Source organism: Paramisgurnus dabryanus, chromosome 15, assembly GCF_030506205.2.
Source record: "Paramisgurnus dabryanus chromosome 15, PD_genome_1.1, whole genome shotgun sequence".
Lineage (NCBI taxonomy): Eukaryota > Metazoa > Chordata > Actinopteri > Cypriniformes > Cobitidae > Paramisgurnus > Paramisgurnus dabryanus.
The window spans coordinates 8,578,408-8,591,789 of record NC_133351.1 but is presented as its reverse complement, the minus strand read 5'-3'; the positions used below and the strand labels follow the sequence as shown (position 1 = coordinate 8,591,789).

The window sequence follows — 13,382 nt, the reverse complement described above, 5'->3', positions numbered from 1 at the left end:
TCTAGCTGCTGTAAAGTAAAATTGCAATGACCTGCATAAAAACAACTTTCGTTGCCTCCATATGAGAACATTAAAGATGATGTCTCATCAATTTTGGTGCTGGTTTAACAAACTATAGGCTGAACATTTTAATGTAATAGATAAACCTATCCTTTGATGTTCTGTTTGTAAACTCTGAAGATAGAAGTTAGAAATAAACCACTGTTTGTTTGTAGGAAATGTTGATTAGGATCAGTGTGTCAAGCCATTCAATCTTGTCAAATGTCTGACCTATTGTTTTTTAGCATTAAAATACCTTTTACTTTCTGTTTGGAAATTATTTTACAGCACACACTTTCTGCACCGCAAACCAATTGGAAGTTATTTTATGAGTCATCAAGCAATCTACCCATTCTAGAAATATCTCATCTGTAGTTGTGAAGTGGTGCAATTACAGAAAAAAATAGTTTTTGCACCCCCTAACGACAGAGTGCGGTACTACACATTTGCAAAAGGAAAAATGGAGACAAAGGACATTTTTAGAACGAAAGGCTGCATCCTCCGGAGGTCGCATTTGCAGGCTACATACGTCATCAAGCCTTATTAATTTTATTTAACTGAGCATTGCATTCGCAAGTCATAAGCATTTAACAAAATTTTACAATTAACTAAGAATAAAAGTCAACTTTATAATTGTTAATATTCTAAAATAAGACGGTATTCATGATGAATGCAGCCTACTAATACGACCTCCGGAGTTAGCAGCCTTCCGTTTGGAGCCTTCCGTTTGAGAGACGGCCGAGGGCCGTGTGTTGCTGCCATCTTATGTATATTGTGTATACTGCGATGTAAAAAAGAACTAACATATTAATATATAATAATAATAATAATAATAATAATAATGTATACCTATTTATACATTTATTGTCTTGTCTACAAAAAATGTACAAAAAATACTGCCAGGTTTAAAGTTGGGTTTAGACTTAAAGAAACAGAAATGGTTTCAATATCTCATGTCAGACGTAAATGCATTAGTTAACATTAGTATTAGTTTTTCTGCATGTAAATCTTTTTTAATGTTAGTTAATGCCAATACAATTGTTTATGTTAGGTCATTGTGTAATGAATAATGTTAACAGTTACAACTTTTGATTTTAAAAATGTATTAGTAAATTATTAAGGCTGCAGTTGTTTAAAGCATTATTTTTGCTAATACCTTAACAAATAAAACCTTATTGTAAAGTGTTACCCGGTCCAGTCTTACATACAATATACTGCAGAAATGTTCAAAATAGGATGGTTGTCTTATCAGCCACCTGTGTAGGGTGTTTAGGTGGTATAAAGAGAACAGGGTGAATGGATGGATCATTATGGTAGTTTTCCGTCTCGCTGCACTTGGGGGCGCTACATAGTAGTGTAATTGTCCTCTAAATGCCCATTTCGGAAGTTTAAAAGTAACTACTACTTTCATACCATGGGGTTCATACTACATACAGGCCAAAAACTTAGTCACTTATGAGACACTAGGGGGCGCTACAGGGTCCTCTATATCATGCACATTACAGATTTTTGAATGCAACTTACATTGAGACCGTTTCTCAAACGAAAAGCTGCATACTTCGGAGGTCGCATTTCTAGGCTGCATCTGTCATAATGCATCTGTCTTGTTTTAGAATTTTAACAGTTATAAAGTTTACTATTATAGAAGTTAATCGTAAATTGTTGTAATATGCTTTTGACTTACGAATGTAATGCTCTGTAAGCTAAAATAAACCAGACTTGATGACGTATGGAGCATGTATATGCGACCTCCGGATGATTCAGCCTTCCGTTTGAGAAACGGCCTTATAATTACAGTTCCCAGATCTTTGTCCCCCATTAGACACAAGGGGGCACTACAGATCAGTTGTTTGAATGTACTTCTCTGTTCATACTTAAATGTCCCAAAACCTACTGTAGTCTCTTATGAGACACTAGGGGCGCTACAGGATGGTTTCCTTTATATGCACACTACAGATGTCTCAATGTTACTGTTACTTATGGCGCTTTTCCATTGCATAGTACCCCACGGTTTAGTTTAGTCTGGGTCGGGTCAGCTCACCTCACTTTGGCGTGGTTAGCTTTTCCATCGAGTTTAGTATCACTTCAGAGTGGGAGGGATAATAGGCGTGTCGTTATATTTACGCTGCCTACTGCTGTGACATCATACACGTGAGAGCGTTGTTGTACATTCCCATACATTCATTTATTTCTCAGTCTGCCACAAAATTAAAATTGGCCACCACAAATAGATGTTTGCACATCGCGTTTATAACTACCTCTGTCTCACATGACAGTTTCTGTTCAAACACCCGACCTGTGGCGTCAGTCGACGGCGCTCCGCTGAGCCTCATTCAAATTGCATTTAAACATATAATACTGACGTGCTCATCGCAAATGTGCCGCCCGCCACAAACTGCAAGTCTGGAAAAAACTGTTATGGTGTCCCGGATTCTCAACCTGCGGATGTTTTTCATCGCTAAAAGGGTGTTTGGAAACTTATAGCAGAACACAGATAACAACATGTTTGCTTGAGACAGCGCAAGCTAGCAGTAAGCTAAAGCTAATATTTACATTATAGCGATGACGTGATGATTCTCTCAGACCAATCAGTGATCTACAGTGTTTTCGCGTCACGTTTGGTATCAGCTCGGGTCGCTTGGAACCCCAACCGAGGTGGTACGAAAAAAAGTATCGGGTACTACGTTCTGCACCCAATGGAAAAGCTCCCAAAAGTAAGCTGACCCGACCCAAACTAAACTAAACCGTGGGGTACTATGCAATGGAAAAGCGCCATTATACTTACAGGTCCCAAAACTTACTGTTGTCCCCCACAAGAGGTGTCATCTATATGCACACTACAGATGTTTCAATGTAACTTACTTATTTGTTTTAAAATTTTAGTCAGGGCAAATCATACTCTCTATTTATGTGAACATGTGCCAAATTTACTTTCATAATGTGGCATAATTATGAAACGTTTTTAAATGTCACAATGTTACCTATTGTCAATTAAATAGTTTTTTAAAAGTAATGTCTATATGACAGGTGCTTCGAGAGGTTTAACAAATAGCAGGGCTTGGTGATGTCACCAAAAAAATAAAGTCATGTCAGAAGCTGAGCCAACATGAGAAAGTTATGAAACAGTCTGATTGTTAATTGCAGTAGCGTGCAGCGATGAATAGGAATCAGGAATGTGTAAATAAAAAAAAAACAAGGGTCTGTTTTGATTAAACGTTGAATTATTACGCCATAGGGTGAGGTAGCCTACCAGAACCTACAGTAATTGTGAAGACACCCCTGAAGGAAAGGCGTCATTCTGGGCCGACTGTGGGCAGTCAGCGGTGTGTTAATCTGCGCAGGGTTTATACCCACAGACTGCACAACAAAGGGTGGATGCACAACAGTGTGTATGTATGTGTGCGTGAGTCATTTTGCAGTTTCGAAATGTGTAAATATGATGTAGATGCAAATGAATGGAGGTGAAGACACATCAACCCACACGCTACCCTCTCTGTCATCTGCCTGTATCTATGTCATCAAAGGCTAACATGCCTACATGAAAGCAGATAAGCTGTAAATTAACTAAACTTTACGTTGCTCGTGCTCTAATATTATAGTGCGTTGTCCCACATTGTAAATAATGTCATCTGAAATTTGACAATGTTGAGGTAGATTAAATTAAAATTTTGTAACGTCAGGTTTGTACGTAAAGGTTACAGGAATTTCTTGCTTGATAAATCACTGCCTTCTCACAAACTATAAATACTTAAATCCTCAGACCATTAAAATAATAGTTAGACCTAATCTTTACACTTAAAGGAAAACACCACCGTTTTTCAATATTTTACTATGTTCTTACCGCAATTTAGATGAATTAATACATACCTATCTTTTTTCAATGCGTGCACTTTGAATATTTGTACCCTTCTTGAATGTGTTAGCATTTAGCTTAGCCCCATTCATTTCTATGGCTCCAAACAAAAGTTGTATTTTGTGCCTCCATACTTACTCATGTAACTACTCATGTAACAGTCTTTAAATAGGGAAAACATGGAAGTGTTTGGTGACTTCTAAATTCATCCCTGTTTGAATCCTAAGGAATGAATGGGGCTAGGCTGAATGCTAACACATTCACAATGCGCTGTGCAAAGATGAAGTGCACGCATTGAAAAAAGACAGGTATGTATTAATTAGTCTAAGTTGAGGTATAGTAAAATATTGAAAAACGGTGGTGTTTTCCTTTAAAAATGGTTTTGCCGGGCTGTATGGTTCCCCAGGACCTTTCTGTTGTAGCTATTAAAAGTTTCTACCAAGCAAGTCATTTTATATTTAAAAGATGTCTATTAGCCGTCCGCTATGCAAGTTATTTAGGCAAAAATTACATGTAACCAAATTCAAGTTTATTTTGGCTAGAGGTCAGACTATATCGGGTCTAGTTCACCTATAGATGGTGAAATGATGGCTATTGCTTGCGGGGTAAAGACTATAAAAAGATAAGAAAGAAATGGTTAATTTAGTAACTTTAGACTAAAACGTTTTCGGAAACCTTTTTGGCACAATTATTTTTAAGGTCCATGCAAAGTCATTTCAGAGAATTGTTTCTAAAGAAATTATAAATGTTAGAAATGTACTGCTGAAACATGTTACAAAGACTGTGAATGTTGTACTGAATTATGGAGTTACACTGTTAAACAGCTTTTCCACATTTCTGTGTTCAGGATTATTTGGGGCTAAAATGGTGGCCCCGCCCATAACACAACCACAAGCATTAATTCAGGTTGTAGCTGCATTTAAAAGTTTCGAAACTGCAGCTTTCCCACAAGTGGGCGTGGTTTCAGCGCCGACGGCGACACCCCCCCACCGTTTGAGAGCAGAGAAACTTGCCTGTTTTTCCAAGATTTTGATAACTTATTTGGCATTGCTTTAATCATTTAAATTTGGCTGGGTTGTTAATAACACATTTGTCTGTGCTGTCACAAACTGAGAACGCATTTAATATCAAACTTTAAGGTGCAGTTTCCCAGACAGGGCTTAAGACTAGTCCCAGACTAAAATTCATGTTTGAGCCATCTCAACTTAAAACAGCTCACACTGACATATTTTTAAATATATCAGTGGTACTGTTTGGTTATGCACAGCAGTGTTTGTGTTTAAAAACAACTTTATTGTCCTAATATATAGGGCCTAGACTTGGCTTAATCTGGGAAACCAACCCTAAGAGTGATCTCATGTGCTTTACATTTTGAAGTAATCCTATAGAAACACAACATGAATTTTCATAAGAGACGAAAATGAGGAAAAAGTACTTCACAATCAGATCTCAAAAAAATAGAGTTTAATGTTCATGTGCTGTATAACAAATTAAATATATTAGTGTTTACAAAACAATATGTGCAGGACTACTGTATGCATATCCTAATGTACCCTCTACTCAAAGTTAATGAGAACAAGTTTTTCCTGACAACACACAGCTTTATCCCACAGAATGCATAAGTCTATTACACAAAGCGAGTACAAAGATTAGAGAAAGACTGATGGTTTCTGTAAGTGGTTAGAGACAAGCAAGGAACAAAAGTAGGCGTCTAGATACGTCTTGTTATATAGGTCATTGGTAACTGTGATATCTGCGAGGTCCAATCAGATGTGAGATTTTCCATTGTAAGACTGACCACATTTTTCTCAACTAAATTGTGATCTTAATATTGCAAAGTGTTAAAGCCACAATGTTCATACAACTTCTGAATCTCATTTTCCATAAACACACATCCAAAATAAACCATTACAGAAACAGCTCTTGGTTAACTGAATACCTTAAAGGGCATATATTATGCCGATTTTTACAAGATGTAATATAAGTTTCACGTGTGCCTAGAATGTCTGTGAAGTTTCAGCTCAAAATAGCCCACAGATCATTTGTTATAGCATGTCCAAAAAAGCGCTGTGTATACCTTTAAATGCAAATTAGCTACTGCTCCTCACTCCTTTACCACTTTTGGTTAAAATAGATATGATTCATGTGAATACATTAGTATTTTAGCCACATTAGCTCAACAATGTGCTTACAAACACATTTATAACCTTTTGGGTAAAATGAACCCAAGCCAGTGGCTGTGGGCGGGGCTTTGTTTGTGTGACATCACAATAACAAGAGAATCAAAACGGCATGTCTAATAAGACTGCTTTGGTTTAATAAAGATTAAAAAGAAAGAGAGGATGTGTTTTGTGTTAACACACTGCCACATTTATGTCCAAACACCTTGTAAAAGAGGATTTGCATAATAGGTGCCCTTTAAATGTGGAATGCTTTAAACTAAGGCAAAAAGTTGAAAATGCAGATAAATGTTCACACATTCATAACGCGTTTTATAATCCACCATTATAACACTCAATATATTGTAATCCTTGAATTACAACCACACTCGGTTGCCACACATTCAAAAATATATCTAAAATGGCACTTAAATTAAGATTTTGCATACTTAAGATCTCTTTAGTCTTTTAAAGTAAAAAACAAAAGCACAGACGAGCACATCTCCGCATATCCCCTCGAAATACTGAAGTGTATGATCAGGACGTTCAAATCGGTCTCTTGTACCGACAAAGAGAGGTATTTGTCATTGACACAAATACAGATTATATAACAGCTTGACCGGTACGTTACAAACATATAACTGTGGAAAACCTGATAATCTTGTGCCTACTTCATCCTAGGTGATACTCTGAAACTACAGAAAGAGTGTAACTCAAGGCCAAACCAATGATAGGCAGATATTACGGTACAAGTCACAAAAAACACGCATCACCGTTGAAAAACACAAGAAATGTAGGATGCAAATTTTAAGAATAAAACACTATCAGTTTCACATACATTTGCACGTCGAATCTAAGACTATGTTTACACTAACAAACAGAGTAGAAATACTGTACAGAGAGTGTATTTCGAGACTGGGACGACTAGACACGTTCACTGAGTTAAGTGACAACAGCTACCCGGTATTGCTCTACTACTATATATTTAAAATTACAAGACATTGATTATGTGTTTATCTGTGTGATAGACTGAAACGGTGCAATAATGATGCCCTCCAGTCGTCTCTTAATGTGTTTGAACTATTTACAGTCCTAGTATGTCTAGAAATGACGGGAACTGTTACTTTACTTCACAAACGTGCTTTTCTGTGTTAGCATTTTGTCGGTATCACTCGTAAAGCTTCGTGCACAACGCCAGCAACTAGCAACGGCGGAGCGACTCAATCTCATTCACTTCAATCAAAGCTTGGTGATTTTTGGCGACAGGAAGTGGGTGTGTCCAGCTACACGACAAAGTTGAGAACAGTTTGACTTTATGCAAATGACAAGCGACTTTCAGGGGGTGAAGTGTTAAGCTGCGTTCACACCAGACGCGGTAGAGGTGTCAATGTTAAGTCAATGTAAAGATGCATTGGCGCACGTCCGGAGGTCTCGCGGCGCAAACGAGGCGTTGAGCACGGCAACGTAGACGTGATTCTGCCCCATAGGCGCGTCTAGTTTGCATGAATGACGGGAATTTGAGTGTTGCCACAGGAAACGCGCCAGTTGAAAAATCTGAACTATGGCGGAAAAACACGTCGCGTTAACCAATCAGGAGCTTGCTCTAGTAGTGACTGGATTACAGGAAGCGAGAAGCCCCTCTCATGACGCGAATTTCAGCGTGAATGTATCAATGACTAGAATTTCACGCAAGAATGAAGCGAGTACACTCAAAATGGTCAAGCGTCCAACTACGCGCGGTAGATGCAAAATTTGACGCCTCAAACGCGTCTGGTGTGAACCCGACATAACTGTACGTTCACACCAGACACGGAAGAGGCGACAAGCGCAAGAAATTTACATATTAAGTCAATGCAAAAACACGAATGGGCATCGTGCGGCACAGTAAGCGTGAATGGCATGGCGTGAATTGAGCGTTGCCGCGGGAAACACGCAAGTTGAAAAATCTGAACTTTGGAGGATATTTGCTCCGCGTTAACCAATCAGGAGCTTGCTATAGTAGTGACGTGATTACAGGAAGCGAGCAGAGTCGCAGAAGCCCCTCCCATGATGCGAATTTCCGCATGAATGTCTCGAATGACTAGAATTTCATGTGCAATTTTCACGCACGAAATGTAGCGAGTAAACTCCAAATGTTCAAGCGTCCAACTACGCCCGGTAGACGCAAATTTGACGCCTCAAACGCGTCTGGTGTGAACCCGACATAACTGTACGTTCACACCAGACACGGAAGAGGCGGCAAGCGCGAGTAATTTACATGTTAAGTCAATGCAAAGACATGAATGGGCATCGTGCGGCACAGTAAGCGTGAATGGCATGGCGTTAATTAAGCGTTGCCGCGGGAAACGCACAAGTTGAAAAATCTGTACTTTGGAGGATATTCGCGCCACGTTAACCAATCAGGAGCTTGCTATTGTAGTGATGTGATTACAGGAAGCGAGCAGAGTCGCAGAAGCCCCTCCAATGACGCGAATATCCGCATGAATGTCTGGAATGACTAGAATTTCATGTGCAATTTTCACGCACAAAATGAAGCGAGTAAACTTAAAATGTTCAAGCGTCCATCTACGCGCGAATACCGCGTTTTTGCCGCCTCTACCGCGTCTGGTTTAAATGCACAGTAAAACGGTGGAGGTCATATTTCCCGTCATTTACCTAGAGGACGGTTACTCATTTGTTTATAGTAGTTAGTAGGACAACCAGAATTAGGAAAGACCTCTTTGAAAGAGACAAGAGTCGCTGGTGGTGTGCACGCACAGTAAGAATGTAGAGATAGGAATAGGAAATATATTATTTGTGCTTAGTATCTTAACAACCAGAATAAATCAAGCATTACTATTCATTCAAGATTACAAGGAAACCCAAAGATTTGAGTTCAAAGATTTCAGTGTTTAAATAGCAATGGGTAAGTACCACAGACTCCCTGTGCAACCATAGCACCATAGTAAAGACTAAAATTCAGATTCATTAGCACTGCTATCAGAAACTCTGGTAGAGAGCGGAAAAGTCAACTACCTGGACTCTTAGACCCCGTGAAATACAGTCTTTTATTTCTGGGAAACTTTCATTTCTGGGAAGATTTTTTGACTCAGTCCCAGACATCACACAATTCCGGCCGGATCCGTGCTGAAGTAAGCAGCTCCGGGTTGGATCCGGCCCGAAGACGTCTGCTGTCTGGGATATATGTTGGCCCTAAAAAATGTGCTATAAAATGAGAACGTCTCTTTCCGAAATACAAACCGCAATTTGTTAAATAAGCAGACATGAGCCGAAAGAAAACGGCTCATTGATTGACTTCACGGGGGCTTTCGAGAAATTCAATTTAAGATACTCACTTAAATAGGTGACTACTAACAGCTGCATACTAAAAAAAGACAACACTGTATCCCTCCCCGTTTCGGAGAAACTCCCATTTTTACATGCATTCATATATACATATAACACATACTGTATTTAAATAACATTGTTTTCAAACAGACATTTTCTTTGTATTTACAAAAAGCGGACTTCACGGTCCACACCAATAAAAATGGAACGTGAGGAGGAAAACAAGTATGGAGACCTAGCGGACAGCGACGAGAATTAAACGTCAGTGGCGGCACAAACAGTGTGAATCTACTTAGGTGAATGCAAATAAGGGCTCTAGGTGCTTTGGCAAAAACAAAAACGGTGAGAAACTAAAATAAACTCTATTTTGAGGCAACATTGGTTTTTAAGGCTCTACTGTAGTTGTGCTTGGTTAGTATTCACTGACAGACGACGTGTGTATCGTTATAGGGTCGACACAAAAGTATTCAGGGCTGCTATCTGGAATCCTCTGGTTCTGACTTGATGACCTTCTTCTCTGAGAGATTGAGGGCACGTGAAGAGGCGTCTCCTCCGTTTTCTGAAAGAAGATTAAAAGCAATGTTCTGGATTACAGAAACCCTTGGTAAGTCAATGATGAACATACTATACAGTGCTTAACAAATTTATTACACTAAACGAACAGTACTGACAATTAGAAAATGATTTTATTTTTTAAAATTTTTCTACATTTATATTTAACATTTTATGTAATGTTTATCTTGCTTTGTCCACCTTCCTGGATTAATTCTTTAAAGGAAAACACCACAGTTTTTCAATATTTTACTTTGTTCTTACTTCAACTTAGATTAATGAATACATACCTATCTTTTATCAATGCGTGCACTTAATCTTTGTACAGCGAATCATGAATGTGTTAGCATTTAGCCTAGCCCCATTCATTCCTTAGGATCCAAACAGGAATTAATTTAGAAGCCACCAAACACTTCCATGTTTTCCCTATTTAAAGACTGTTACATGAGTAGTTATACGAGTAAGTATTGTGGCACAAAAATAAAACGTGGCGATTTTTTTAAGCGGATAAAAAAACAAGAACTATATTCTATGGTGGAAGAGCACTTAGTTTGCTGCACTTCGACCTGGGGCGCAGTAATACTGACGAAAGTTTGAGCGAGAGGGGGAGTAGGCAGGAGTGATGATGTTACTGCGCCCCAAGGTTGAAGTGCTGCAAACTAAGTGCTAATCCGCCATACAATATAGTTCTCATTTTTTACCAGCAAAAAAACCACGATTCTTACTTGTGTAACTACTCGTGTAGCAGTCTTTAAATAGAGAAAACATGGAAGTGTTTGGAGGCTTCTAAATTCATCCCTGTTTGGATCCTAAGGAATGAATTGGGCTAGGCTAAATGCCATGGATTAAAGTGAAAAAAATTCTTCTGACTGAAATTTTTTTCAGGCCAAGTCATATTTCTTTAACCAAAACTTAATGTAGGCGAGACCAATAGCATTTTAAGGGTGTATTTTTTGCCATTAATTCCATATTAAAGTCTCCTGGGGCATAAATAGGTAGCTGTAGTTTGCATGGCATTTAAGATGAAGGCGAAACAGCTAAATAACCCACTATATAAAAAGAAAACATGAATATCACCACCTTTAATGAATCTTTTATTAATTATTTATTAATTGTAAATGTATTTATTTTAGCATTTACTAATAATTTTTTTAATCAAAGTTGAAACTCTTAACATTAGTGAATGCACCATGAACTACCATCAATTACTGTAATGACATAAACAAGAATTAATAAATGCTTATATATTCTATATTTTTCATTGTTTTTTCAAGTTATATAATGCATTTACTAATGTGAACAAATACAACTTTTTCATATCATATTATTCAGTACACATAAACAAATAATCCAGGGTCTGTTCTGTTCACACAACAGCTTACAGTAACGTTATGTATGAATATAAACCCTGAACGTGTAACTCGAGTTAAACTAGTGTACAATTCGCACAGGATGTCTGTAACCATAGTGACAGTTGTTAATTGATGACTGTACCTTTATCAACAAATTATTATGTTACAATAGAGGCAGCGCTGATGTGCTATTTTATGCGCAATGTTTCTGCTGTTTACTTTCTCCTAAGACCTAAATGGTCGTGTTTATATGAGGATACTTGCAAAGACGAGATTTTTGACACATATTTGTATTTAAGCCCAATAAAGTGGCAAAAATACTCACAAGCACAATGAGAAGCGAATGCGCGGCTTACGTGTTCAGCTCTGACACAGAAACAGCGAACGCATTTAACATTAACACTGTTGTTTGTGTTTGAATGGCTTAATATCACTTGTTTATAAAGTGCGGTGCTTAAATATATGTACAAATGTTACGTTTTTTGAGACCACACGCAAATGAAACTGCAAGAACCGACAGGTGGATGACATCAAAGTGCCGCGAGAGCATTTCGGAAGCAGTCTCCTCTTATGATTCCTAAAATCGCTCTCACAGGATGTGGATGTCATCTGCCTCTTGGTTCTTGTGGCGCCACATGAAGTTTACCAAACCTGTTGTATCAGCAACTGGCCTGATGAGCATAGCAGTCAAAAACGGGACGCGGGTGATCACGTACGTGAGAAAATACAGGACCCCTAATCGCAAAGACACGTAAATTACCTGGCGGTTTGGTTTTCTTATCCCACGAACTGAAAGGCTTGCCAATCTTCATCATTTCGCTAAGCCAAGTCAATCTCCATTGGTCTTTTACACCTTTATCAATCGCCAAAACATCGGAGCCTTTCTGCATTACAAGTTTGTCCATGCTAGCTGAAATAAAGTTTTACCTCAGCTTAACGTGATACAGCCAGAAAACCCGGAGTGGATCCGGTGCGTAGTGATTACAGAACGCTTACAGTGGAGAGAGGAACGTGATTTGGCTCCACCCCAGGCTTTGATCACATCCAACTTAAAAAAAAGGTGAATACACGTCGTCTTTATTAAAAGTGAATTTAATAATTTTGCAATTGACGGAAATCCGTCTAGCGACGGAAAACTTTAATCCATGTAAATGCTAACACAATCTCGACACGCTGTACAAAGATAAAGTGCACGCATTGAAAAAAGATAGGTATGTATTAATTCGTCGAAGTTGAGGTAAGAACATATAAATATTGAAAAACTGTGGTGTTTTCCTTTAAGATGAGCTTATTGTGGTGCGTTATGGGATTGCGTTCTTTTCACAGCATGCATGCTTTTGTGTTAGGGCAGGTTTTTTTACTTTCTTGTCAGATGAACCCCCTTTACCTTTATTATTTACTTCAAGTAAATATTGAAATAACTAAATAGCACATTCGCATATTTATCTTTATTTTTTAACTTTATTTATTTATTTTTCATCTATTTTAAAGTTTTTATCAGTAGTATTTTACATAGTTATTGTTATTATTACCTACATCTGGTAATTTTTCGTCGCGCTGTGTAATGATCACATGACATTCAGATTATACAAATAAAATATATCTTCTGTTAGGAAAAATCTACTTTTTTAGTAAGTGTTTTATTTAGATTTTATTAATTTTATTTTAATCTTATGATTTAAAGCAACACTAAAGACTTATTGCTCTTTGCTCCCCCTACAGGTTAGAAGCGTAATTGTTCATTACCACTGTTGTAAATTCTGCAGCATAGCTGGCTCTGATTAGATTGTAGGTCTGCCATAAAGCAAGTTTTTGTAGTTTTCACTCGAACTACAGGACCACTACCTGACGGTTGGAAACTTCTTTAGTGCGGTTTTGGCCGATAGAGGGCTGCAAAGCGAATGTGAAAGTGCCATTCACCCTGTTTTGAGTGGATGAACCACTGAAACTTTTTTGGAAACGTTATTTTAAGGTAAAAAAAACTCTTTGGTGTTGCTTTAATTGTAAATAATTAATTAAATGTTTTTCCGTCAACTCATAAACCCCCTGCAATTCGCGAACCCCAGTTTGGAAAAATCTGTGTTAGGGCATGCATCTGTT

At 38.0% G+C, this 13,382-nt stretch overlaps 1 protein-coding gene across 2 annotated transcripts in view; it reads right to left on the bottom strand.

Moving 5' to 3' along the window:
• Positions 1-6,879: 6,879 nt before the first annotated feature.
• Positions 6,880-13,382, bottom strand: part of nab1b (NGFI-A binding protein 1b (EGR1 binding protein 1)) — a 31,160-nt gene continuing 24,657 nt past the window's right edge. For both annotated transcript variants that reach the window (XM_065252128.2, XM_065252129.2), the window contains one exon: positions 6,880-9,937. In XM_065252128.2, coding sequence (XP_065108200.1) covers positions 9,855-9,937 — 83 coding nt within the window. In that variant the 3' untranslated portion in view covers positions 6,880-9,854. The remainder of the gene's footprint in view (positions 9,938-13,382) is intronic.